The sequence below is a fragment of the Macaca fascicularis genome, chromosome 7 (genome assembly GCF_037993035.2).
Source record: "Macaca fascicularis isolate 582-1 chromosome 7, T2T-MFA8v1.1".
NCBI lineage: Eukaryota > Metazoa > Chordata > Mammalia > Primates > Cercopithecidae > Macaca > Macaca fascicularis.
Window position 1 is genome coordinate 91,152,575 of NC_088381.1, and position 27,506 is coordinate 91,180,080.

Below are 27,506 nucleotides of genomic sequence, written 5' to 3' on the forward strand. Positions count from 1 at the left end.
CTCACCACTTTGATGCCATCGTTTTCTCCACTTTTGAAATTTCTCCCTCTCCGCCCTTGTGTGGTTGACTGAGCAGAACTGGGACTCACAGTTGTCCACCTCAGGCAGAACACCTCACTCCTCTGCACCTCGGTCTCTTTCCTTGTGGATACGAGATGCCTTGGCTCTGGCAGCTCTGATACAGGGGCTGGGGGCCTCCCTCCTCTCAGGCCCCCTACTGCCTTGATCCAGGATGGACAGCTGGCAGGAAGGACAGATGGGCTCAGGCAGAGTTTGGCATTCATATTTATTATAGGTTGGCAAGAGTGAGGTTCCCGAGGCAGTGTCACTCCTCGTCATGCATTTTTTGCTGCAACAAGGATAAGAGGTGTGAGTGGGGAGCTGGCAAGAGGGAGAAGTGTGTGGGGACAAATCCCTGGGGCTTTCAGAGGCCTAAGGGAGATGTCCTTGGGGGGAGAGGCAGGGCTCCAGGGATCTTGTGGTCTCAAGTTAGAGGCACTTGTGGTTTAGGGGGATGGAACTGGGGATCTCTGCAGAAGTTCTAGTCAGTGGGGGGCTGTTTTGAGCAGGAGAGTGGATTCTCAGGTTACGTGAGCTGTGGGACCCCCAGAACTGCCTACATATAGGGCAAGCAGTGCCCACTCCGAGGGGCACCCAAATCAGGGGGCATGCTAATGTGGAAGTGACTAGTGAAGCCCAGGGAAGGGACCCACCTTGGCGCCAATGTCTCGGCTCTTGGCTCGAAGTTTGTTGACCTGGGACTCAGCGATGTCTGCCCGCTCCTCTGCCTCATCCAGCTCGTGCTGCACCTTGCGGAACTTGGACAGGTTGGTGTTGGCTTGCTCCTCCTGTGGTGGGACAATGGGGATGGGTGAATGAGCTGGAGATGGGCTGTGGGATTCTCAGCCTCTCAACCTGAGGTTCCAGCTCCCTGTCCCTGAGGCACCCATGCCTCATGCATATTCCTGCAACAGCCTTTCCAAGGGTATCCTGCACCTGCCTTGTGCTCTCCTCAAACATGTCCAGCACTCAGAGTCCTTCACGGCCATCCACTGCCCAAGACAAATCCCATGCTGCCTGATCTGGGACCCTTCAGAATCCTGTTTTGCTGCACCTGTCCCTGCGCAGGCATGCTCACCAGCAACTCACATACACCCAGATGTCTTCCCCACTGCCCTGTGCCTAGCTGGGTCCCCTTCCAGGCCCAATTCCACTGCCACCTTCCTGCCTTCAGCTTTGGCTGCCCCATGTCCTGCAATAGCCTTCTGTTGGGTTATGGTGTCTGAATTGTAAGCAGCTTGTAGGTGGTGCCTTTGTTAATTCAGAACACCTGACGGCTCTGAGCATACCAGATGTGTACAATAAATGTTTGAGAGTTACAGCTTATAGCAAACTCTTTGACCAGGCTCCTCTGGGGGAGACATGCATTGGTTCTCACATATAGTAGGTGTGTTGATGAGAAAGGGAAGAAAACTCTGAACTCACCGCCTCCTCGGCCTGGCGCTTGTAGGCCTTGACCTTCAGTTGCAGCTTGTCCACCAGGTCCTGCAGCCGCAGCAGGTTCTTTTTGTCTTCCTCTGTCTGGGGGTGGGAGGGTGGGAGAAGCCAGTTTGGAGGGGGAGCAAATGCAATCACCTTTCCCTCCTCCATCATTTTACTCTTCTCCCTTTGCCTTTGCTGCCCCTCCCTGCAATGGTCCAGGTCAAAGATGTGGTGGGGAAGATTCTCTGACTCCATTGCAGGTCAAAGGGGCAATGCAGGGTTGTCAGTCAAGGATCCACAAAGCAATGAAGGCTGAAGTCTTAAAGTAGAAGTGGGGGGAGGGGCTCAGAACCTATGGAATTTCCTAATGTGCTAATATAAAAGCACCAGATCTGTTCCAGCTCCAATCTGGTGGCTAAAGCTCCAACCTGGACCTACATAGGTTCTCTTGGCCAGCAGTTCTTGACCAGAAGAGGAATAATGAGGAATGCAGAAAGAAGGGGGTATTATCATAATCCAGATTATTCTACATTCTAATATATTGTACTAGACCAGAATTCAGGCATCGGGATCACTGGCTCCAACATCACTCTTCATCATTGTATGTGCCAGGATGCCACTTCTACTTCTGTTCACAAATCACTCTGTGGTTCTGTATCTGTAACCTCTTTCTTGTGCCTCTGGTATCCATCTATCAAATGGACTGACACCCTCGTCTCCTCGGCCTTTTCTTCCCAGGTACGCTGAAAATAACGGGCCAAGGGCACAACTCTGAGCTATGCAAATGGAGGTCTTAAAACATTCTGGGGTCCTCTTTCTCTGTGGCCTTCTCTTTGTGTGCCAGAAGTTCCATGGAAGATTTCCGTGTCTTTTCCCCTCGCCTGACTCTTAACCCCACAGTTGAAGGTGGAAAGATTCTTTGGACTGTTCTGAAGTCTTCATGGTAGCACTTTGAGTTATTAAAAAAAAAAAACCTGGGGAAAGGCTAGTTAGAAGAGTTTTCAGGAAGTAGAAGTAGATTCTTCATTTGCTGGAAAAACTCATAGGCTCAAGTCAAACTGACTGCACAGCCTGAGAAGAAGGTTAAATCTACCAACAGCATCTCAAGGAGGAGGTAACAGGAGCCCTGTGTGGGTGGGGCAGCGGGGCCAGAGAAGCCACTTCCACATGTACTCCTGGCCCCTGGCCCCTGGCCCCCCGCCGCACCTGGTAGGTGAGCTCCTTGATGCGCCGCTCGCTCTTCCTCATGCCCTTCACCGACTCTGAGTTGCGCTTCTGCTCGGCCTCCAGCTCACCCTCCAGCTCCCGCACCCGCGCTTCCAGCTTCTGCAGCTGCTTCTTGCCGCCCTTGAGGGCGATCTGCTCCGCCTCGTCCAGCCGGTGCTGCAGGTCCTTAATAGTCTGCTCCATGTTCTTCTTCATGCGCTCCAGGTGGGCGCTGGTGTCCTGCTCCTTCTTCAGCTCCTCTGCCATCATGGCGGCCTGTGTGCAGGAGAGAGGTGGCAAGGAACACGGGCCCAGGGCCGGGGCTTTTGCCCCCAAAGGATCTTTCTCCCATCAGGCCCTCAAACCCTCAGAACTGCAGAGTTGGCTTGGTGTTACAGCACAGCGGCCTGGCCTGGCCTGGCCTGAACCCAGGGCCTTGTTTGTGTCTTTAGAGGAGGCAGAAGGTGGGCGGTCACTTACATCCGTGATGGCCTTCTTGGCCTTCTCCTCGGCATTCCTGCACTCCTGTACCGCCTCCTCCACTTCCGACTGGAGTTGGGTCAGGTCCGACTCCATCTTCTTCTTCTGGTTGATGAGGCTGGTGTTCTAGACATGGAGAGAGAAAAATGATCAAATATATACTGCACTTTGTTACCGATTTCATACCCTTTCTCCAGGGAGAATTAAAGGTGGTCATTTTTTAAAATAACAACAAGCCTGCTTTTAGACTATTCCTTGTTTTGTACCTGCTTTCCCTTTTCCTATGAAAGTGGATACATTCTAGACATTATATCTAAGATTACTAAATTCTGAAAAAAGACTTCAAATAGCAAAAGGTCTGCAGTAATACCCTGGAGCTCTTTAGAAACATGTTTTTGTAGGAGCATGCCAATATTCCAAGGAAAATGGAAACAACTTTCTACCGGGACAATATTCCAGAGACGTTTACAGCTATACCAAGAATGTAGTGGGGTAAGGAAGAGGGGATGAGGTAAGCGAATGATGTCGTTCTCACATATACTAAAGAACAAGACTCCACAGGGCACTGTAAAAGGTGGGCACAAAGTCTCATTGCAGAGTATAACTGAAAACAGTGTGGGTGGGTGGGACTGCAGAAAAATGGTGTTCTATCCAGCTTGGTTTGCAAGAGATGCAGTTATGCTTCTTTAAACTCCCAAACTCTCATCTTTACAGAACAAGCTGGAGGCTGTCCTTTAGTTCAAGAATATCAAATAACAGGATATGTTCCACTACTCCCAGATTTGTGACTTTGGCAGGTATCAGCAATCAATCACAACACTCTTAGCTTCTAAGCAGAGATGGCTTTCTCAATACAATGGTTCTGCAGCCACCACAGATGAGAGTTGGCCTAAGAGAGGAAATGATTTCTGACCCTGGCTAGATGTGCTCACTTAGAACATCTGGCTTTTCTAGATGTCCTGGGCTCTGCACTCGGCAGGTTTCCACAAGGTGGCTCCTGACCCTCTCACCTGGGAATGCAGCAGCTGCACCCGCTCGCTGGTCTCAATCAGCTCCTGCTCTGCCAGCTTCCGAGACCGCTCTGTCTGCTCCACCACGGCACGCAGCTCCTCCAGCTCAGCCTGCAGCAGGTTGTTGCGCCGCTCCACAATGGCGATGTTCTCCTTCAGGTCGTCGTTGGCGCGGACAGCGTCGTCCAGCTGAATCTGGGTGTCCTGAGAATCACGAGAGTGGGCATGAGCGGGGAGCCAGCCTTGGTGCCCTTCATCGAGGGCACTTGTCAGAGGTCCCTGCAGTAACCTAGGGGCAGGAGGAATCTGGTGCCTGTGTTGAGACACCACTGCTTCTTCGGGCCACGTGGAGGCCAGTCCCCTCTGGGTGAGGGGATGTCCTGTCCCCGTGTACCTTCAGCAAGCTCTGCAAGCTCTTGACTTGCTTCTGGGCCTCGACGGCCATGCGGTTGGCATGGCTGAGCTGGATCTCCATCTCATTGAGGTCTCCTTCCATCTTCTTCTTCACCCTCAGGGCCTCGTTGCGGCTGCGTGTCTCTGCGTCCAGGGAAGTCTGCAGCGAGTCCACCACCCGCTGGTGATTGCGCTTGGCCTGTTCCATCTCCTCGTCCTTCTCTGCCAGCTTCCGCTCGATCTCTGCCTTGATCTGGTTGAACTCTAGCTGGGCCCGGAGGATCTTGCCCTCCTCGTGCTCCAGGGAGGCCTGGGAAGGGGTGGGGTGAGGGTGGGCAGACAGGGCACAGGGCAGGGTTGGGAGAGAGGATGAGAAGATACAGGGTGTCAGCCAGGACTATGGCCCAGAGAAGAAGAGCTGAGAAGAGATGGGGAGGTGGGATCTGCATTCATGCCCCCCATGGTGCTATTGGGGAGAAAGTGCTGGACTCCCTGGGCTTCCTCTGTCAAGGAAAGGGTCTGGACTTCACAATTGCCAGACCCTCCGGCACTAACACTGCGTAAATTCCTGACCTGTCTAAAGTATTATAGAAAAGAGAGGAATTTTTATAACCACAAATTCAAAATTTTATCTTTGTTTTCCAGGTCCCTCACCCTTTCCTGAGAAAAGTTAGAAGCCCAGAAAACTCAGGGCTATTCCCAGGTGCATAAAAATGAAGAGTAACAATAGCTAATATATATTAAGTGCTTAAATGTGTTACCTCACTTAATCTTTATAATAATCATGTGTAAAACTGTATGAGGTATGTGCAATTAATTCCATTTTACAGATGAGAAAACTGAGGCAGAGAGTGATTAAAGATTTTGCCCAATGACACAGTGAAAGTCCTCAAGCTGTGTTCCAACTCAGGCCTGTTTGACTCTGGAGCCCACACTCCTACCCACTGTTTAAGTGGTTATTATCATGGCCAGATTCCAACTTTTAAAACCTGGTAAGAAACAAAACCTTTGGCGTCTAATCAGACTGACATTTTCCTTTGTGCAGACCTTGGCTTTGGAGGTAGTAATGGTTAGTGAATGGTGGGTAGATAACGTTGAACAAAGAATATGGAATGAATAGATTTTGTCTTGGGTTCAGGGTCACCTGCAGGTGAGGGAGATGTGGGAGACAGTGGCAGACCAGGGTTGGGGTGCTGGGAGCTCTCGGCCCTCACCTCCGCCTCCTCCAGGGCTGACTGCAGCTCCAGCTTCTCGACCTCCAGCTGTTTGCGGACCTTCTCCAGCTCATGCACATTCTTTCCTCCTTCTCCTAGCTGCTCAGTAAGGTCCGAGATTTCCTCTGGGGACCAGAGGGCCAGAAAGCTCAAAGCCTGTGTTCCCCCTGCCCCCTCATGCCCTCCCTCCCACCAGCTCATCTCTGGCCTCTTGGACCCCCAGCACACCCTGAAGGTTCTTGTTCTCCCTCTTGAAGGTCTCCAGGTGCTCCAGGGACTCCTCATAGGCGTTCTTGAGCTTAAAGAGCTCTGTGCTGAGGGAGCGAGCCTCCTTCTGCGAGGACTCCAGCTCCGACTGCGACTCCTCATACTTCTGCTTCCACTCAGCCAGAATCTGCCCGGAGACAAGGCTCACTCTTCAGCCCCCCAGCCTTAGCCCCCCAGCCCTCCTGCTTCCCAGTGCCCCAGCCCCCAGCCTCAGCCCCATGTCCAAGATCTGTCCCTGGCCCCGAGCCTGGGCTCAGCCCTGCCCTCCTCCCCAGCCTCCAAGGAGGACGGCTCTGGCCTCGCACTGAACCCCTCACACCCCCTTGCCCTGCATGCTGGCTGCAGCCCTCACCCAGGGCCCACCTTGTCGAAGTTCCTCTGCTTCTTGTCCAGGGCTGCAGCAGCAGCATTGGAGCGCTCCACGTCCACCATCAGGTCCTCAATCTCATTCTGTAGCCGGTGCTTGGTCTTCTCTAGCGAGGAGCACTTGGCATTAACAGCCTCCACGGCCTCCTCGGCATCCTGCAGCCGCTGGGCCAGCTTCTTTCTGCCCAGGTGAGGGTGGAGGGTGTGTGTGTGACTCTACTGGGCAACAGTGGAGCCTTGGGTGGACCTCCTCCCACCCCCTCCCTGTATCTCCTTGAGACGCCGTAAGTCCAGCCTAGCAGGAGCTGAGCCTGCTCATGCCTAGAACAGAGTCCGCCAGCCTGTGCTGCCCAGGCATCCTCCCTACCTGCAGTGGCATGTGGGCGTCAGTGCCCCCTGCCCTCGCCCCCCACACAGGCTGATCGACGGTAGCTCCTCTGACCAACAAGCTTTTTGCTCGTCTTATACGTGAGCATCAGGTATAACCCGGGCCAAAAGCTCGCCTGTCACAGGAAGCGGGTCAGGGCCAGCCAGAGTTCACAGAGTATAGAGTTCAGGCTTTCTTCCAAGCACTTCTGTTGCCCTCTGAGATCCTCCTGTCTCTTCCACTTCCTTCCCATGACCACTCTGCCGGTCCCCACCCCAGGTCCTCTCACCCCTTCCTCTCTGAGAGTCAGGTTAAGGGGGTATCTGGAGCTCACTTGGCTTCCTCGAGCTCCTCGGTCCGCTGAATGGCGTCCGTCTCATACTTGGTCCTCCACTGGGCCACCTCTGAGTTGGCCTTGGACAGGACGCGCTGCAGCTCAGCCTTGGCCTCCGTCTCCTCCTCGTATTGCTCCCGCAGCAGGTCGCAGTCATGCCGTGCCGACTGCAGTGCATGGGCCAGGGCGTTCTTCGCCTGGGGAGGGGTGGGCACCAGGAGGTGGGAGAGACTCCCTGTGCCCCATTCTCTAGATTCTCTTCTTGTCTAGTACTTCAACCAAGCCCAGCCTTATGCACCATGTGGGCTGATATTAAACCTCACTGTCTGAGGAGTTTTCCAGTCTGCTCACCCCATTCGCTTAAGAATAAGGAAAGATGCATTCAATGACGTTTAGCTGCAGGGCAGAACCTAGACTGGAGAGTCTTTCCCTTGCAGAGGACTCTCTCCAGCTCCAGGCTCCATTTCTGGCATTGAGGTGAATTGCTCCAGGGCTGCCGTCAAGCCTGCCCACCCTCCCCACTGGGCCTCACCTTGCCCTCCTCCTCCAGCTGCCTTTTGAGGTCCTCCATTTGTTGGGTATAGGAGAGCTTCCCCCGGGTCAGCTGCGAGATTAGCGCCTCCTTTTCCTCTAGCTGCCGGGCCAACTCTCCTGGAGGTGAAATGAGAGGGGCTTGTGGGCCATTCCACAAGTTATGTCCTGCTGTAGGCAGGTGCAGGGCTGGTTAGAGGCACCCACCATTCTCAGTCTGCAGCTTGGCTCGCTGGGTAGTGAAGTCGTTCAGGGAGCGTTGGGCCTCTTCTAGCTTCATGCGGTACTCATTGGCCTGGTCCTCCAGCGTCCGAGAAACTTTCTCCAGGTTTGCCTTCAGGAAGCAAGACAGGAAAGGTGAGTGTGGGAGGGGCTGAGTTGACCAGAGGAAGGAAGAGAGGGTCAGAGATGGGGAATGCCAGAGGGCAGGAAGGAGACACAGAAGGTGTGGGAGGGTGCAGTCTGAAGAGGTACTAGAATTAAAGAAAGGAGGAACATGAAGAGATAGGGAGAGGAGAGCCAGAGAGGGGCAGGAGAGAGAGGAAGAGAGACTAAAGGGTGATGAAGGGAATGAGAATGACAAGGGAGATGTTGGACAGAGAGAAGGCGTGGGGGAGGTGCCCCTGTGCAGGGGAGAGGGAGAGGGGAGGCTGAGCAGAGCCTGCCTTGGCCTTGATGATCTGCTCCATGTTGGAGGTGACGTCGTCCAGTTCCAGCTTGAACTCGCTCTTCTCCTTCTCCAGCTTCTGCTTCACCCGCTGCAGGTTGTCGATCTGCTCGCCCAGCTCTGCCACGCTGTCAGCGTGCTTCTTGCGCAGGGCGGCGGCCGTGGCCTCGTGCTGCAGCGTGGCCTCCTCCAGGTCCCGCCGCATCTTCTGGAACTCGGCTTCGCGCTTCTTGTTCATCTCGATCTGCACGGACGTGGCCCCGCCGGCCTCTTCCAGTCGCTCGCTGATCTCCTCCAGCTCCCGGGACAGGTCTGAGCGCAGCTTCTCCACCTTAGCCCTGGCGGTGCGCTCCGCCTCCAGCTCCTCTTCCAGCTCCTCGATGCGCGCCTGGGTCAGACACAAAGGGCTCAGACCCACTGCCTGGACCCCTCCACTGGAATCCCCCCGGCTCTAAAAGGCTACCAGGAACTCACGTCCCTCTCAAGCAGTGGTTCTCAACCAGGGGCAATTTTGTGCCCCAGGGAATGGTTGGTAATGTCTGATTGTCATGACTTGGTAGGGCTTGCTACTGGCATCTAGAGGGGAGAGGCCAGGGATGCTGCTGAACATCCTATAATGCATAGGCCATCAATAGCAATTTGGTTGAAGCTCCCGAGGGCATCTTAGACCCAGTCTGAGCATCTGCAGCCCCGAATCCTGAGAATCTGTGTTTGAAGGGGAATCCTAGGATCCTGTGAGATCAAGAAGTTCAGAGTCCCCAGATTCACTAGGCTCTGTTCCGCTATCCATAAGGCAGGAAAGTGAGTGCTTGTATTTTACAAATATTTGTGACACTATGCCTCAAAACAATCAAATACCTTTGCAATTCTCCAAGTTAACCACAAAGTCCAATCAACCATATTCCTTGCTCTCCCAGGCTTGCTGTGTTTATGCCCAGGGCTGGGTTTCAAGACGATTGCTCCCTTCCAGGCCAGGAAAGTGCTAGCAGGGTACTCTCCTCTTCACCTCATCTCCTCATCCTCTTTAAATGCCCTTACCTCACTTTTCTGACCTTAGCCTTGGTCCTGGCTAAATTGGGAGAATATCCTATCCACCATTTTGATCTGTTGTCTGGTTAGCCAGGAGCAAAATGGGGGTTCAGTGGGAATCCCTTCACCTGGGGTTATGGACAGCTTTAAAGGACTGTCCATGGATGAGTCCTAGGAGCAGCAGAGAGGACCACCGTGCCTCTGCTCCCAGGATGGAGAAGGTGAGACTTCTGAGCAAGATCTTGGGGATGAAGGAGGAGCCGTAGCCTATTGCCAAGACCTGATGAGATTAACAGGACTGTTATTCTGAGTCCAAGAGGCCAAAGAAGTTGCCCAGACCTAGGGTAGAAGAACTTGAGGATGGCCCGACATTCTAGCTAAAACCCAGAAGGGGCATCCAAGAAGATGGGAGGGCAAATTACTAATGAAGGTGGGCCAATCCCTATGCAGCCCCAGAGGAGTGGAATTGTGTTCATACATTACTTGCAGCCTGGGCCATGGGCCTCAAGTGCAGAGGGGAGACTACCTCTTTCTACCAGCCACAGTCTGCCCCAAAGTGAGAGGACAAGGTCCTGCCCCAGTAATTGAGTTCCTGTTGCCCTTGGGGTCACTATGTCAAGTCCTGGCCATGTAGCTTCTGTAGCTCTAAAATGGGGATGACAGTGGACTTCAAGGCTCTTCTGACAAACCCGATACTAAAAGCATATTGAGGTTTGAGGTTCATTAAAGCTAAGGGAGACTATGGCTGTTCACTTAATCTTGACCTGCAGAGGAATGAGAAGGCTATGGAGAAGACAAAACAATACCTTCTTAGGCTAGTGGTTGGCTGGCTTCTCTAAATTGGGCTATATTAATATGATACCTGTATAGAATTTCCTAGTTGACAAAGTGGTTTCAAATACATTATCCCCTCTGGTCCTGTGTGGTAGGTATTATCAGTGTCATTTTACAGGTGAGAAGAGAATCTGAGGATCAGGGAGGGTAAGTGACTTGCTCAAGGTTGTAGGAATTGGCTCTTATCATGAGTGCCCTATGGGGACTCAGCCTGGGTTAGTGACTGGGTTAGTATCAGGAAGAATATGAACAGAGCAGCTCACAGGAAGGTGCTCCTTGAAGCTTTTTTTGTTTTTGTTTTTTCACCTCACATTCAGAGGGCAGAACTACCAGAGGAAGGGTTAGAGGAGAATAGAGCTCTATCATTTGTCTTAGAGTAGAAAGTTCCTGAGGCAGAGCAGATCTCAAAAGGAGAAGCCCTTTAGTAGGTATGAGTCTCCCTTCTCAAACAGTTTTGCTAACACAATGTATTCTTGCTCTACAGAGGAAGGCTAGTGTTCCTGAGTGCCTGTAAGTCAGGGATGGTTGGATCTATGAGGCTGCCTGGAGTTCCAGATATTGTGTAGAACCCTAAGCAGCTGCTGCAGCCTCAGTCACCTCAGGGCTATTGAGCTCCCACTTTCCTGCATTGGGGAAAAAAAGTCACCTGATTTTCCTTCAGTTTCTTCTGTAGCTGAAGGGCCAGTGCCTGCTCATCCTCAATCTTACTGTTCTGCTGATTAATGTCGAACTCCTTCCTGCAGGAGAAGGGTGGGGGTGGAAGAGTGACAAATAACCTTTCTTCCTCTGGCACTCATTGTCTTCTTGGCCGTAGTACACCAAAATCAGCACCTCCCCCTCCCCAGGCCAGCCCAGAGAGTGGAGGAAGAGGGCTGTGATTGACCTCATTCCCATTGTGCCCAAGGCAACAGTGGGCAATGGAGGTGCAGCACCCTGCATTCTATCTACCAGGTCAGACACCTCCATTAGCCCCTCCTGGCCACCATAGTGTCCTACTTCTTGAGCTTTTCTTCCAGCTGCAGTTTATCATTTTCCAGGTCCATGATGCTCTCCTGTGTCAGCTTCAGGTCGCCCTCCAGTTTCCGCTTCGCTCGCTCCAGGTCCATGCGCACCTTCTTCTCTTGCTCCAGGGATCCCTCCAACTGATGAAGAGAAGAAAATAAGCAAAGTTTGGAAAACATGACATCCACAGTGTATGTTCTTTTGCCTCCTTCTAAACTTGAAGTCCAGTGGGATTGGAAGTCAAACCAGTAGAGAAATCCTGCAAACACAAAGGATTCAGAGACCTACTCTAGTGAGGAACTACAGAGAGTAAAAAAGCTCCAAGGGCCATAGAAGTCAATTCTAGGGATCAGGACTTTCTGGGCCATTGGTGTTGCCTGCAAAATCTTGCTCTGAGAGCAGGAGCATGGTTATTACTACTCACGTCATCCACCTGCTGCTCCAGCTTGACCTTAGACTTGGACAGGCTGTTGACCTTGTCCTCCTCAACCTGAAGGTCATCCAGGGCCTGCTGATGGGCCTCTTGTAGAGCTTTCTTCTCCTTGGTCAGCTTAGCAATGATCTCATCTAGCCCAGCCATCTCCTCGGTTAGGTTCTTCACCTGCCGACCAAAAACCCATCCCCTTTAGGGTCAAAGATCACCAGCCTGGAGACATCTATGGGGACTTCCACGCCAAGGACCAGGACTACACTCTAGTCTGGGAGTCTTGAGGAGACCGGGGCTGAAGCCAGAGGGAGCTGCCCTCACCTTGTTCTCTGTTGCATGCTTCTCCTTCTCCACCTTGGCCAGTGTCAGCTCCAGGTCATCAATGTCCTTCTTGAGTTCCGAGCACTCATCTTCCAGCTTGCGCTTCTTAGCAGTAAGCTCCGCGTTCATCTCCTCCTCGTCCTCCAGTCTCTCATTCATCTCCTTCACTTTGGCCTCCAGCTGAATCTTGTTTTTGATCAGCTGGTCGCAGCGCTCCTCAGCATCATTGAGGTTGTCTTGTTCCTGGGAGAAGAGAACAGGGAGGAAGCTGATGGTTAAAGAGAGGAGACCTAGGGTCTTAAAAAGAGCTGGCACTCCTAGACTCCCAGTACCTCGTTGTGAGATGGGCTATAATCTAGGGGGGGGGAGGCGAGGGCTGAAGAGATAATCATGTGGCCTCACCGCCTGCACTTGGAGCTGCAGGTCGTTCTTCTCCTGCAGCAGGGACACCATCTTCTCCTCCAGCTCCTTGCGGCGAGCCTCGGACTTCTCCAGCGTCTCTTTGATGCGCCCGAACTCTTCCTTCATGGTGGCCATCTCTTTCTCTGTCTCTGCGCTCTTCAGCAGCGGCTTGATCTTGAAGTAGAGCTTCATCCAGGGCCAATTCTTGACACCCATGAAGGCCCGAATGTTCCACTGGATTACCAGCAGGGCATCCCTGACAAGGAAATGTGGAGGCAGGGTGGGGCACTATGAAAGAGAGCTTCCCAATCATGGGCCCTACTAAGCAAGTTCGTAGGCATGTAGACTTCCTTCCTGTGCACACCCACCTCCAACATCACTACACTGAACATGGAGTTGCCTGATAAATATTTATTAATCAATTTGATGAAAGGGCAGTTTATATCCTCCCAGCTAGGATATTAGTGGTAATGGAAACTACCACTTATAGAATGTCTACTCTGTTCAGTTTTTCGATTCTCATAAGAACTTCAAATATGTTAAAAATTATGTAGGGGTTTACGTATAAGAATGTCTATAATAAGTATGTAAATTATGAAGCATGAAAGCAAAATGACTATCCATGAACCTACCACCCAACCAAGAGGTGAAATGTTACCAACCATTAATCTACCTGTGCATTCCTTCCTACACCCCTGCTACCCCACCAGGAGCAGCCGCTGCTTTGAATCTTATTCTTCCTTTCCTTGCTTTTTCGAAAATGGTTTTAACCGCATATGTATGTATCTTTATTTTAATTTAATTTAATTTATTTTGGGATGGAGTTTCACTCTTGTCGCCCAGGCTGGAGTGCAATGGCACAATCTTGGCTCACTGCAACCTCCGCCATCTAGGTTCAAGCAATTCTCCTGCCTCAGCTCCTCAATAGCTGGAATTACAGGTGTCTGCCACCATGCCCAGCTAATTTTTGTAATTTTAGTAGAGACGGGGTTTCACCACGTTGGCCAGGCTGGTCTCTAACTCTTGACCTCAGGTGATCCGCCTGCCTTAGCCTCCCAAAGTGCTGGGGTTACAGGCATAAGCCACTGTGTCGAGCCGTATGTATGTATCTTTAAACAGTGAATGGCTGGTTTTGATTATTTATGAGCTTTATAAAAATTACATCATACTGTGTGTATCCTTCCAAGATTTGCCTTTGTTTACTAACAATATGCTTTAATGTTCAAACATATTGTACCATGTAGTTGGAGTTCACTTCTTTTCACTGTTTTATAATGTTCCGCTGAATGACTGTAATACTATTTACCCATTCCCCTGTGGATGGAAATTCAAGTTGTTTTAAGATCTTTGCTATTATGACCAATGCTGCTAAAAAGATTATTTTTCATGTCATGGTGTACATGTATAAGAGTTTCTCTTTAGGAATGTACTCAGGAGTGGAATGGAGAAGTATGCAGCTGTTCAACTTTAAAAGATAGTGATAAACAGTTTTCCTAGGAAGTTGCACTGATTTATACATCTGTAAGCAGTGGATCAGGCTTCTTAATTTTTGTCAGTCTAGTGATTTTTAAAACTTTTTAAAATTATTTTTTCTTTCATTTTATTATTATCTACTTGTTTCTTTCATTTTTTAAAATTTGTAGACCATCTGAGCAAGCAAAGTCTAGTGTTTTAAAATGGTATTTCATTGGTGTCTTAATTTGCATTTTACTATAGAGAATTTTCTTAAAAAAAGAAGAAGAGGAATTTGCAATGAGATTCGAAGTGGTAAAGTAACTTTCCCAGGCCAGATGGTAGGTCTGAACCCAGGTCTCCTGACCCACACCTAGTTGACATTGCAGATATGCCTCTATATCTCTAGTGCATGCCTCCCTTTTCCTGCTGTCTCACCTGCGTTCCACTATCTTCTTGAACTCAATGCGCATGAGCTGGCCCCGGGCTTGGGCCTGCATACATGTGATGATGCGGCTCAGTCTCTCATCCCGCATCTCCTCCAGCAGCCCCAGCAGCCCTGCCTTGAAGAACACCTGCAGGCAAGGGGTAGATGCAACAGGCCACAGCCTCAGAGGGTAGTATCCAGGGTGAAAGAATAGGGTGAAAGACCCTGCATGAGCTCCCAGGTGACCCATCACCCCATGCCTTCTAGAAGTGAGAGTAAAAATTAGACAAACAAGACTGGAGTGAAGCCTGGGTTTCAGCCCTTGATAAGGTTGATAGGGAAGCCAGAATTAGGGTTCTGCCTCCTAAACTCCTCTCTGCTCCACTCAACATGGCCACCTGCCCTGCAACCACCCAGTGGGGCTCTAGACTCACCTTGGTGTGGCCAAACTTGTACTGGTTGTGGTCAATGTCCAGGGAGCTGAGCAGCTTCTCTGATCCCTTCCTGCTGTCAATGAACTGTCCCTCAGGGATGGCCGCTGGGTTCAGGATGCGATACCTGAGGAAGGAAGTGCCCAGAGTCACCCATGCTCTGCAGTGATCTGCTCTGCCCACAGAATTCCAGGGCCACCTGCAGCCTCCCATTCCCACCAGAGTAGCCCTGGCTTCCCTGTTCTCTGAGCTCTGGGGCGCCCTCATACCCACCTCTGCCGGAAATCCCCGTAGAGGATGCGGTTGGGGAAGCCCTTCCTGCAGATGCGAATGCCCTCCAGCACGCCATTGCAGCGCAGCTGGTGCATAACCAAAGGATTGTCCATCACCCCTGTGGCAGGAGGGAAGGGAAAAGGGTCAGCCTTAGGGTAAAGTGGATGGCAGCTGTCCTCCCCAGACTAAGGCCTTCTCCTGGCTCACCTGGAGCCTTCCGCTCATTGGGGATGATGCAACGCACAAAGTGAGGATGGGTGGTCCTCAGGTTAGTCATCAGCTTGTTCAGATTTTCCTGGAGGCAGATGAAGGTGGGGAGTTAGGAGTCACAAGGACCATCTCTTAGGCCCTTAAACCCTGGTTCCCAGACACTCTTCACCAGAATCATCAAAGGGACAGGGGCTGGCACATAATTTATGACGTGAGTTTAGGCTTGTGTGGAACCTACACACCAAAAAATGACTACGTAACTCTAGCTTCTTTCCTCATTAAACTCAAGCATCAGAATAGGTGATGCAGCCAGAAGACTCTGGGCTGGGCCATTCCACCAAGTGTCCTGGCACCCCTCGGCCCTTCTTACCCGGTGGAGAGCTGACACCGTCTGGAAGGATGAGCCCTTTTTCTTGCCTCCTTTGCTTTTACCACTCTCCCCTAAATAACAAGAGGAGGAATAATGAACAGGAGCTGGAAAATAGAGGAGCCCTTGAGCAGAGGCAGAGCTCTGCTGCTAGCTTGGTAGCTCTGAGACTTTGGGTAAGGAATTCTCCAAGATTCAGTTTACCATGAGGATAACAGTAACAACTTCCCAAAGTTGTAAAGAGGATTAGATAAGACCACGCCTCTGGGGCAGCTCACTGGTGCTTGCCCATAGTAGGCACTGACATACATCAGTGCCCTTAGCCCTCCCTCTTCTAGACTTGCCCTTCCTTCTTATATCTTTCCACATTCTACTTTTCTTCTTCTTCTTCTTCTTCTTCTTCTTTTTTTTTTTTTTTTGAGACAGAGTCTCACTCTGTTGCCCACACTGGAGTACAGTGGCACAATCTTGGCTCACTGCAACCTCTGCTGCCCGGGTTCAAGTAGCTCTCCTGCCTCAGCCTCCCGAGTGACTGGGACTACAGACATGCACCACCACACCAGGCTAATTTTTGTATTTTTAGGAGATAGGGGTTTTCACCATGTTGACCAGACTGGTCTCGAACTCCTGACCTTGTGATCCACCTGCCTCGGCCTCCCAAAGTGCTAGGATTACAGGCATGAGCCACTGCGCCTAGCCTCTACTTTTCTTCTTACACTTTATCTTCTTCATTTCAAGCCACGTCCTTTCTCTTCCTTTTCTGAACTGGAGGCTCCTTTGTTCAGTGTCCTCTCAATGTTTGTTGAGAACTCCCACATGCATCGCTCCCTGCTGGGCACGGTACAGGGATGCATGCGCCACCCTCACTGACTTCCAGTTACTCCCAATCTTGATGAAACATGAGACAGCTATATCAACACCCATAACACAAAGCAGAGAACGGCAAGTGCTACAGAAGCCCAGATGGACGGTGGTGAGGTGAGCCAGGAGGTGGCTTGACTCATGGGCTCCCCTGTGCCTGCCTCTGGAGTCATGTGCTTTGAAGCATCAGGACCCTGGCCCTTTGTGCCTTCATAAGTCCCCTGGCTCAGCGCAAGGGCTGCCCACTTACCAATATCGGCAGATGCATAGGAGGAGAAGAGAGTGGCCATGAGCTTGAGGGAGGACTTCTGGTACAGGGCCACAACAGTCTCGTTGAGAGGATCCTTGTTTTTTTCCAGCCAGCCCAGGATGTTATAGTCCACAGTGCCGGCATAATGGATCAGGGAGAAATGGGCTTCCTGCTTCCCCTTGATGTTGCGTGGCTTCTGGAAATTGTTGGACTTGCCTAAGTGGTTGTCGTACAGCTTGGCCTTGAAGGTCATGTCGGTGGCCTTGGGGAACATGCACTCCTCCTCCAGGATGGACATGATGCCCATGGGCTGAGGGCAGGGTGAAGAGGCAGAGAGAAAATCACTGAGCACGCTCCCAGGCTTCCACAGTCCCACACCCTGACAGGAAAAGGACTCTAGAGCCAGTAGCACTGGCCTGCTGAAGGGGGGCTGTGCTGGTACCTCTTACCCCAAAATAGGAATCCAATATTCCTGGAATTAAAAGAGCCCCTTCCTCCCTCTTTCTGCCCAGTGGATACAACAAAGAGCCATGCACTCCTAATCACCCTCCGCAAGGCCCACAGTGCCTCACAGCACAGCCTCTTCTCTCTGATGGCTCACTGCCCCAGAGGCAGGAGGGCAGGGACAGATGTGTGTCAAAGGCACTGGGCCAGGCTCTGTCTATATGACACCAGTAGCAATTCTTCAAGGGTTAGATAGAAGGATCCAGGTTCTTCACCACACTCTGCACTTCCGAAAATGTGGTGGTTCTTGACTTTTCTTGGGGGCAGGAATCCTTTTAAGAATTTGTTAAAACTAAAAACTGTCTCTCCAGAAAAACACATGTACACACAAATACACATACACACACACATGCACACACGTATGAATGTACACATGCCTTTGTCACACACAGTTTTATGGGATTCTGAGGGCTCTGAAAGATGAGAACTCTGGTTAAGAATCTGGATAATGACTCAAAATATGTGGGGAAGCTCCCATTTTCTGAAGGCTGTGGCTGGGCTGGGTGTGGATCAGACGCTTCTGGCTCTGGCCTGTGCTGACAAAGAGCAGAGGTTTCCTGAGATCAAGTCAGACCTGGGCCACAGGGCCTTCCGCCTGTGGCCTTGTCTCTTCTCAGGAATGCCCATAGGCAAGAGAGCTGGAGACTAGCTTATTTCTCAACCAACAGGAAGGTGGTGGGAGGCAAACATCTCTAATTTCAGCCTAGGGTCTTTCCATGAATGACGCTTGTCATGGGCAGTCAGAGGGGCCAGGGGCCTCTCCTTCACCACATCTCACTCTTAAGACACTGAGGGGACCACCACACAGGGACATAAAGTGCAAGCTCCTGGAAAAGGAATAACGGAGCGGGGATCATCCTGTTCATGCCCATGACTTCACAGTGGGGAGAAGCTGGGCCTGGAGAAAGGCCTGGGATTCTTGGGACTCTAGTTTCTTGTGTGTAGAAGTGACTCGGCCGCCACTTTGGATGGCAGAGGAGGGAACATAGGTGGTGAGGCCAAGAAGGCACCTTCTCGATGAGGTCGATGCAGGCCTGCAGGTCCATGCCAAAGTCAATGAATGTCCACTCGATGCCCTCCTTCTTGTACTCCTCCTGCTCCAGCACGAACATGTGGTGGTTGAAGAACTGCTGCAGCTTCTCGTTGGTGAAGTTGATGCAGAGCTGCTCAAAGCTGTTGAACTGCAGGGGGCGTGAGGGGTGGGAGCAGTCAGGAAGTGGGTATGAGTGGCCATTGGGGCTGTGCTCGTGCACTGTGCTTGAGCCCAGCAGGGCGTGGCTGGTCCCCTCCATGTCAGGGCAGTGGAGGAGGGCTTCCCCTGAAGACAGGGACAATGACTGCCTCTGTCACCACACAGTCCCCATGTCTGGGGACTTCTCATGTCTGGTCCACAGCTGGCTCTCAGCAAATGACTATTGAATGTGGGAGTGAGCAAGTGATTGTTCTCCCCCTCCCAGGGGTCCCAACTCACATCAAAGATCTCGAAGCCAGCGATGTCCAGGACTCCTATGAAGTACTGGCGTGGCTGCTTGGTCTCCAGGGTGGCGTTGATGCGTGTCACCATCCAGTTGAACATCTTCTCGTACACTGCCTTGGCCAGTGCCCCGATGGAGTAGTACACCTGCTGCACGCTCTGCCCCTTGGTGACGTACTCGTTGCCCACTTTCACCCGAGGGTGGCACAGCCCTTTGAGCAGGTCAGCTGAGTTCAGCCCCATGAGGTAGGCCGACTTGTCAGCATCTTGATGAGAGGGAAAGGAGTAAGTGAGCACTTTCTTTCTTTCTTTCTTTTTTTTCTTTTTTAGGATAGAGTCTTGCTCTGTCACCCAGGCTGGAGTGCAGTGGCACGATCTTGGCTCACTACAGCCTCCACCTCCTGGGTTCAAGCAATTCTCCTGCCTCAGCCTCCCGAGCAGCTGGGACTACAGACGTGAGCCACCACGCCAGGCTAATTTTTGTATTGGTAGTAGAGACAGAGTTTCACCATGTTGCCCAGGCTGGTCTCAAACTCCTGACCTCAAGTGATCTGCCCACCTTGGCCTCGAAAAGTGCTGGGATTACAGGCATGAGCCACTGCACCTGGCCTGAATGAGCATTTTCAATGAGTGAGCCTCCTTCTCTGTCCTGGGGCCAAGACTTTAGGAAGCATCAGGTCCAATTTCTTCTCCTTAAAGAGGAAGAAATCAAGGCCTGGAAGAGCACAGAGCTTGCCGTGGCTGCTCAACCAATGTGTGCCTGAGTCAGGCTGGAGCCCAGGCCCCCTTATCCAGCCCATGGTCTCTTGCCACAACTGGCTCTTCTCAGCTCTCTCTCTACATCTCTGGCATCTCTGGGCCAGGTCTTTCGCAAGCACTGCTGTGGGCATATCCCCACCTTCACTGTGTCCCTCACCTCTCCAGGGCAGGGATGTGGCTGAAGGGCTAGATGTCCTCTGCTCCCTGTCTCGTTCGTTCTCTACCCCAATGTTTAGCCCTGGACTGGCCATGCTGTCCTCTCCATCCACATGTTACCGAATCTGACTGGCTGGGAGATCAAGACCCCCAAGAGTATATCAGACTGCACCACACTCCCACTCCCAGCCTTCCAAATGTGCCACCTAACATGGGGATTTCTCTATTTAGAGGAGTTATTTGGTGTAATTTCAAGAATGTTGTAATAACTGTTGGTATGTTATCATGAACCTCAGGTTGACATTTTGATCTGGGCAGACTTGGAGACGGGTCCCTGAAGGTAGGAAGGAATGTTCTTGGGCACCTGTCTAACACTGTTTGCACCTTCACATTTTCTCAAAGGACCTCACAGTAGCCACCAGAGGAGTAAGTAAAGATCGTTGATCCATTTCACTGAGGAGGAAACTGATGCACGAATGCCCTAGGCTGTGTCCTGACCCCTGGCCCACTGCTTCCCAAATAGAACATGGTATGAGCCCACCAGGGGCTTACCCAAGGGCTGAGGAGCAAAGGCCCTGCATTAGTGATGGTGATGTGGAGAGCTCAGGGGCTGTGCTTCCTGGGGCTGGGCGAGTCTTGGGCACGGAGGAAAAATCCCCACCTCAGTTCTGGTGAGTGCAGGAGGTTGAGGAATTGGTGGGATTGTGGTGGACTTTCTGTCTGCCCACCTCTCCCACGTCCCTGTCCCTCACCATCCCTCAACACACCCCGCTGCCCCACAAGCCTCAGATTCTCTAGGATCTGAGTCCCTCGGAGAGCCTGGTCAGCACCTCCGGCCTTCCCAGTGCTGCCTGCCTGCCCCTCCCACCTTCAGTGCCATCTGGCTCCGCCTGCTCCTCCCGCTGCTTCTGCTTGAACTTCATGTTCCCGTAGTGCATGATGGCTCCCGTCAGCTTGTAGACGCCAGCTTTCTCCTCTGAAGTGAAGCCCAGCACGTCAAAGGCGCTCTGGGACAGAGCGAAAAGCAAAGAGAGGGGTTGGAGCGGTGGCCCCAGGAGCTCCTAGAGCCCCTTGAACGGCTGCAGCAGCCCCCTCACTCACATCGGTGGCCATGAGCTCCTCGGAGTCATCAATGGAGGCCACGGACACCTCTCCCTGAGACACGAAGGCGTAGTCGTAGGGGTTGTTGGTGACCAGCAGCATGTCTGCACCAGGCAAGGAGCGGGGCAGGGGCAAGGGGGCAGGCGGAGGGCAGGGAAGAGGCAGGGAGAGTTGGGAAAGGGAGGGAGGGGGCAAGGAGGGGTAAGGGATGGGGAGAATGGAGGAGGGGAGGACAGGGAGCAGTGAGAGAAGAGAAGTCAGCAAGGACCGAGAGTGAACCCAGAGGAAGTGAAAGGGTAGAAGAGGGGCCCTGGCAGGGGCTCCAATAACAAGGAGGAGGGAGGGTGGCAGGGGAGTGACACATAGGAGATGGGGAGGCAAATAAAGAGAAGGCAAAGACAAGCCGAGGGAGGAGTGGAGAGAAGGGTGGAGAAGGAGTGAGGTGTGTGACTGCACAGGGAGGCGAGAGGAGATGCAGGTGATCTTGGGCGGGAAGGGAGACAGAACTGGCGGAGTGAGCAGAGGGAGGAGGGAAGTGAGCAGCAAGATGGGGGCACAGTGGGGAGCAGGAGGGCCCTGCCCTGCACACAGCTGGCTTTGGGGAGGGCAGCAGGGACAGCAGTGGGTGGGGGGTGGCAGGCAGGCTCACCCAGCAACTCCGGCTTCTTGTTGGACAGAATCTGGTAGAAGATGTGGTAGTTTCTCTCAGCTTTCAGCTGGAAGATCACCCGGGACTTCTCCAGCAGGTCTGAGGTGGGCGGAGGGGAAGAAGGCAGGTGAGGAAAGAAACAGAGTAGAGCCAGAAGAAGGTGGCCATGGGGGCAGGGGTTACCCACAGTATGATGAAGAGGGCCCGGCGAGAAGATGTGGCTTAAACAAAAAGGATTCTAAAGCCCAGAGGCAAATGCAGACAAAGACAGGAGATGGCAGGAATTATGAGACTGGCCACCAGGCAGGGAGAGAAGGCAGAGGGGGACCTGGAGGGTGGCAGCCTCCCTGTTGGTACTCACAGGTCTCTATGTCCGCAGAAGCCAGCTTTCCAGTGGCCCCAAAGTGGATCCTAATGAATTTCCCCTGGGGGACGAATGGGACAGAGTAAGGGAACTGGTGGGAAGGACAGAATGAAATCCTGGACCTCTATTCAGCCCAGAAGTCCTGGATGGTTCTGGAAATGTAAACAACCTCTTTGGTGTCTCAGTTGAGTATAAGTGAAGCCGGGCAGAGGATGCCACCCTCACACAATGTGCAGGGACCTCCTAGTGGAACCTCGGCCCAGAGGGGAATGCACATGGAATGCCACCTGCTCGTACCCCTCATATGATCTCACCTAATCCTCCCAGTATTAGGTTTCACAGGTGAAGGAACTAGGGCTCAGAGAGGTGTGAGGACTTGCTGAGCAAGTGGAAAGTCAGGCCTTTGGCTTCAAAGCCTAAGCTCTCTTCCCACCAACATGTGCATGTTGATATCCCAAAGGCAGATACAGTACAATCAACTGGGTGTGGCAAAACAGCACCCCTTTTTTCTTGTCAAGGATGGATGAGGCCATTGGGAGTGGTCAAAGGCACTCACGAAGCGGGAGGAGTTGTCGTTCCGGACAGTCTTGGCGTTGCCGAAGGCCTCCAGAGCGGGGTTGGCCTGGATGATCTGGTCCTCCAGGGTGCCCTATGAAAGGAACAGAACTACAAGGGTTCATCCTCCATCCACCTCCAGGCAGTGGTGAGAAGGCAGGGAGGCTGCCTTGGCCCTGAGGAATGGATGTTGGGGGCTGGGTGAACCTCTGGTGGGTCTGCAACTCCGTAGGATCCTACCCAGACCTCAGGGTGAGTGTCTCCTGTCAGGAAGGTCTTCCACACTGGGCTGACCATCAGAAGCCCAGTTCAGTGTGGCTGTCCCCACCACGTCACAGGTAACTTGGGTCAGCCTGCCCCCCCCAACCCCTGTTCTGCTGAGCCTGTGGCCCCCATGGCACCTTGTTCGCATTGGCATTGTCCTTCTTGCCACGGTCACCTATGGCTGCAATGCTGGCAAAGTACTGGATGACACGCTTGGTGTTCACAGTCTTCCCCGCCCCGGATTCTCCCCTGGGGGCCACAGGAACCAATCAAAACTCAGAATTCCTACTGTTCTCCATACAGCATGCTTCCCTTCCCAGCCTGGCCATCAGAGCCCAGCACTCAGCAGGATATGCCTGTCATGGTTCATTGCTCTGGCACCCCTCTAATGAGAGCTCAGTGCCCCATGCTCCCTGCAATCCCAGCCTTAAACCTCTCCTCCCAGCTACACTGCAGGCATCAGCCTGTATGCCCCCAGCTGAGTCCCTTCTGTGGGAGGATGGCACTTGCTCACGTGATGAGGATGGACTGGTTCTCCCGATCTGGAAGAAAAAAGAGGAGAAGCAATGGGGTGAAGGCTGAGGGTCTGGGTGGGTGTCCGGGAGGAGGGGCAGAGGCCAGGGGCCACCAGGCTCACCCGTCAGCATGTACTGATAGGCGTTGTCGGAGATGGAGAAGATGTGGGGCGGGGCCTCACTCCTCTTCTTGCCCCGGTAGGCGGCCACCACCTCAGCATTGTACACCGGCAGCCACTTGTAGGGGTTGACGGTGACACAGAAGAGGCCCGAGTAGGTCTGGAGCAGGAGACAAGGCTGGTCATGAGGTTGGTAGGGATAACCTGGGACAGGTGGTGGTGGCAGCCAGGCAAGTCCCTGTTCACTTCAGCTGGCTCTGCTCCTCCTGTGACTGACTAGGGGTGGAGTGGGGAAGGGGACTTGGGTCCCTTGGGAGAGTCCTCCCCCTTTCCTTGGGAGAGCCTCCCTGGCTTATTTGGCCTCCATGCAGGACAGGAAGTGTCTGCAGTGTGCAGGAGCCACTCACATAGATCATCCAGGCTGCGTAGCGCTCCTTGAGGTTGAAAAGCACCGCGGGCTCGTGCAGGAAGGTCAGCATGGCCATGTCCTCGATCTTGTCGAACTTGGGTGGGTTCTGCTGCAACACCTGGTCCTCCTTCACAGTCACCGTCTGGAGGGGGCACATAGGCAGGAGGATGGGTGATCACACTCCCTCCGGGACCCTTGCTGGCATTGCCCACTGACCTCCTCCCAGGACACAGGCCATGACTTAGCCTTGCTCCCCTTGCTCTGACCAGTGCCCCAGCCCCTACCCTCTATGTCCCCTGGGACACTTTCCCCAGATAATGTCCCTTCCCACTGTATCGCCCATCCTAGAGACTGTCCTAGGATACCTTTCTCTTGCCAGATGCCCAGACCATTCTGGGGATACCCTGTGCCCATGACCATCACTCTTCAGTCCCTATGTTCCAAGGATCTTGGGGCAAACCTGGAGACTGGCAGCTCTCAGATGTGTGCACACCTTATGCTGACCCCAAGGCTGTCTCCCACGGGCAGTGCTCTAGAGTATCTGTTGCTCAGGGCAAACCTTCACCCCTGCTGGAAAAGCAGTTCACCCATCTACTCCACACTCCCCATCCATCACTGTTGGTGTGGTTTGATTGGCAGCAGTTTGCCATGCTCTGATGTCACTAGATCCTGCCAATAGGTATTCCAGCGTTTTTTATAGTGGAGAAATCCATGGCTCTAAATGACTAAATGATTTGCCTGCACAGTGACTAGCGGGTGGCAGAGCTGGGATCAGAGTCAAAAGCCCCAGGGGATTGTGGCCTGTTATTCTACACTTTAATGGGTTGTAACATTCAGTCAACAAGTTCATGAGACACACAGCCCTGAGCCACAGCTGGTAACCAGGGGTGATTCTCTTGGCTGGCATGAACAAACCAGGGACCAGCAGCTTCTGAGTGCCAGTCAAGGATGGAGTGCTCAGCTCAAAAGTTTCTGATCTTTGTGTTCATCTGGGTCTAAGAATTTACTCTTGATTTGGGTGAACAGAATTTGAGAAAGTGGACCCACAGAGGAAACTGAGGCACAGGGAAGAGGGATACAAGTGCAAGAAGGGGGCATCATTTAATGCTGTGTTTGTGTCCTCTTTATGTACAAGACACCTTTGAGATGAATACTGAGGTCCTTCTCCCTCAGCATCCTCTCTGGCAAGGGGCACATGGCCCTGGGTGGCACCTGTTGCACCTGCTTAGGTCAATTTGAGAGAGATCAGATTCTGGGCTCCTCAAAGAAGCATGTCCTGGCATCCCCACTGGCCTTGGTTTTTCTCCAGCTCTCTCAGCTCCCACTGCAAGTGGCTCCACCTCTGCATCTTCTTCCCCAGACCTCCTTCCCTTCCGCCCTGGCGCCATGCCCCACTCACCTTCCCATTCTCGGTTTCAGCAGTGACCTTGCCCCCTTCCCGGGACACAATCTTGGCTTTGACAAACTCTTCCTTGTCGTCCGGCACGAAGCACTCAGTGCGAATGTCAAAGGGCCGGGTCTGGGCCTCTAGACGCTCCTTCTCTGACTTGCGGAGGTACTGGGCCGCTGCCCCAAAGTCAGCCATCTGGGCATCAGTCATCTTGGTGCTCCTCTGGGTCAGAGACAGGAGGGCTGTGTTACTCCTGAGGGGGCCCAGGCTCCAGCGAGTGACTTTGTGCTCTGCAGCCCCCCTCCCTGCACCCGCTCCTCTCCTCCACCCTGGGAGAGGCACCTGCTGTTGCACCCTCCCCGACTCAGGGCTCTGCTTCTCTTGCTCTCTGAGGTGACGCTGAAGGACAATCTCTGTAAGGGGTTTGCCTGGGGTGGCACTGGCTGGAGTTTGCTGAGGGGTGACGCTGAGTGCTTGGGACAGCAAAACCCTGGTGCAGCAATCTGGCTCTCAGGAGAAGCGTGCCCTGCTCTCTGCAGAGAAAATGGGGGCAGTTCTCACCTGGTTATCCCTTCACAGAGAATCCTGAAGAATCTGAACCGTGGGTGGAGCGAGGAACCACAGAGGTAGAGCTGGGCAGAAAGAACAGATGAGGAGACTGAAGAACAACAGAGGCAGGCCAACCGGGGATGGAGGCAGCCCCAGAGCACAGACAGGCAGGACAGACCAGGGAGTCAGAAAGAGAAAGACGCAGAGGCAGAAAAGAAAGGGCACCGAGTCAGTACTAGTGTGAGGGACCGGGTGTGGAAACAGGGTTAGAAGCAGAGAGGCAGGGATGTGAGAACACATGCCAAGAAGGAAGGGCAAGGGAGAGAGACAAAGAAGCACGATTGTGGCAAGTGTCGATGAAGACCAAGAGGCAAGATAAAACCAGGATCAAGGGAAGGAAGCCATCCAAAGGAGGAAGGAAGATGGAAAGATGGGAACAACATGTAGGAGACACAGAATGATGCAGAGAAAGAAATGGAGAGTCAGAGAAGAAAAGAGGTTTCTGGGTTTCCTGTGGAACCCCCTTGTGTCAGGGGGAACTTCCCTGGGCCTGGAGATAGGCAGTTTTAACAGAGCCCTTAGGCCTCCAACTGATCTGCACCCCACTCCTGGTGAAGGAGGTCCCTCACGGTGGGGGATCTATGGACGGGCTACAGGGCATCCCACCCCAAACCTCCTCTTACCTGGGCTGGAGGAGTCTCTGTCTGTCCTCAAAGCTCCAGTTCCTTTATATCTCATTTCCCCCACCCCCTGTCTAAATTTGGAGTCCTTCCGGAGGGACCCTCCCTCCCACCACTCTTCCCTCCTGGCTCCTCCTCCTTTGATCCTTTGGCTCTGGAGGTGACAGGAGGACAGCAGGGCCCCCAGATTTGCCCATGAAAGGTCTGCTGCCTCAGCCTCTCTGGCTCCATGGCCTTTTTTTAGTCCTTGGGCACATTCCTCCCCTCCAAAGGGCTGATGAGCAGATAGTGGGAAGACAGGACCTTCTCGCACCGCCTCTCCCACCCCACCATGGCCCTTACCTCAGTTATTTTTAACCTGAAGGGTGAATTGAACACATGGGTGAGGGTCACCTTCTCCTGCAGGCCAAATGCCTGTCCTCTCCCTCCCAACCATGGGCTTTCCTCCCCTGTTCCCCAGCCTCTCCTTCCCGCTCTGACCTGCCCTCACACAGCCCCAGGCTGGGAGCATCTTCCTGCTCTTGGAACTGGAGTCCCCAGTGCTAGGGACTAAAAGCTGGAGTATGGTGCCCAGGGAAGGGATCTGCTGTCCACTTCCATGGCTCAGTTTTCTTTTGTCAGGAACTTCTGTCCTGGCCTCAGTCTGCACAAGTGCCATGCCTGGTCTCCTTCTATTCCCCAAGTCTCCAGACAAGTGTCCTCCCGAGGTCTTGAGGCCACCCTGGTTTGGGGACACATCTGGAGTCCCCACCCCTTCCCTGATGCCCCTGATAAAGTGGCCATCATCCAACCTGCTCAAACAATGGAAGGGATTCTCCCCTGCCGCCTCAGGCAGATTTTCACACAGAGCCCCAGTTCGGCTCTCTCACATGTAGACTTGAGCGCGTCTGTGCCCACCTTCAGCCACATATGCAGATTTTTCACACTTACCCACTCAAGCTTGCAGATTTCTTTTCTACTTTCTTTTGTGTACACGGATGCACGCATTTGCACGTCCACATTTGCACACATAGGCTTTTGCCCTCCCCTGCCACTCTCTGCTCCTGGGGTGGGGTGGGCAGAAGCAGATGGTGTTAATCCCAGGGCCTGAGGGAGGAGGGGGGTGGGTGGGGGGCTGCCCCCTTCTGCCTCTCCGGGCTGCCAGAGGGTGCAGGTGCCTGGCAGGCCTGGGGATTTACACCAGCTAGTCCCCAGGCTCCGCATTCCATGGGGGTGGGGCTCTGTTGCCTGCCCCCTCCCCAGGCAGAACTTTGGTGCCCCCTTCCAAGCCCTCCAGGGCTAATACTCACATGCCCTTCTTTGTGGGTGTCCTCAAGCACCCCAGGTCCTCAAGGCTTTGCTCCCCATCCTCCAATGCTGCCACCTCTCAGAGGCTGTAGGTGTCAGGTCTTCAGCAGGCTGTTCCTGTTATGACT

At 53.0% G+C, this 27,506-nt stretch overlaps 1 protein-coding gene across 3 annotated transcripts; it reads right to left on the reverse strand.

The window, feature by feature from the left end:
• Window positions 1-272: 272 nt before the first annotated feature.
• Window positions 273-27,506, reverse strand: MYH6 (myosin heavy chain 6). Of its 3 annotated transcripts, XM_065548646.2 has the most exons (40): window positions 27,381-27,506; window positions 27,022-27,134; window positions 25,424-25,494; window positions 24,872-25,084; window positions 23,471-23,614; window positions 23,067-23,223; window positions 22,944-22,971; window positions 22,567-22,678; window positions 22,167-22,259; window positions 21,608-21,671; window positions 21,247-21,345; window positions 20,598-20,701; window positions 20,365-20,503; window positions 18,579-18,847; window positions 18,118-18,288; window positions 16,604-16,913; window positions 15,496-15,566; window positions 15,123-15,210; window positions 14,916-15,033; window positions 14,646-14,769; window positions 14,223-14,359; window positions 12,333-12,588; window positions 11,931-12,173; window positions 11,607-11,783; window positions 11,177-11,322; window positions 10,827-10,917; window positions 8,316-8,705; window positions 7,858-7,984; window positions 7,652-7,770; window positions 7,120-7,316; window positions 6,416-6,599; window positions 6,014-6,179; window positions 5,786-5,910; window positions 4,573-4,881; window positions 4,179-4,382; window positions 3,169-3,294; window positions 2,689-2,964; window positions 1,486-1,581; window positions 714-848; window positions 273-349 (listed from the first exon to the last, which is right to left on the reverse strand). In XM_065548646.2, the coding sequence occupies exons 4-40, from the start codon at window positions 25,070-25,072 to the stop codon at window positions 326-328; spliced, it is 5,820 nt and encodes a 1,939-aa protein (XP_065404718.1). In that variant the 5' UTR covers window positions 25,073-25,084; window positions 25,424-25,494; window positions 27,022-27,134; window positions 27,381-27,506; the 3' UTR covers window positions 273-325. The 3 variants fall into 3 exon arrangements, with proteins under 3 accessions (XP_065404718.1, XP_045252133.2, XP_005560927.3); XM_045396198.3 differs by lacking the exon at window positions 27,022-27,134; XM_005560870.5 differs by lacking the exons at window positions 27,022-27,134; window positions 27,381-27,506 and adding an exon at window positions 26,095-26,120.

Bases quoted from the DNA above. Each gene is read 5' to 3' on its own strand.
- MYH6 (XM_045396198.3), bottom strand. From the start codon at position 25,072: ATGACTGATGCCCAGATGGCTGACTTTGGGGCAGCGGCCCAGTACCTC. The intron at 16,914-18,117 runs GTGCCTTCTTGG...CCCTGCCCTCAG, and splicing joins GCATCGACCTCATCGAGAAG to CCCATGGGCATCATGTCCAT. The intron at 3,295-4,178 runs GTGAGAGGGTCA...CTCCATGTCTAG, and splicing joins TGCAGCTGCTGCATTCCCAG to AACACCAGCCTCATCAACCA.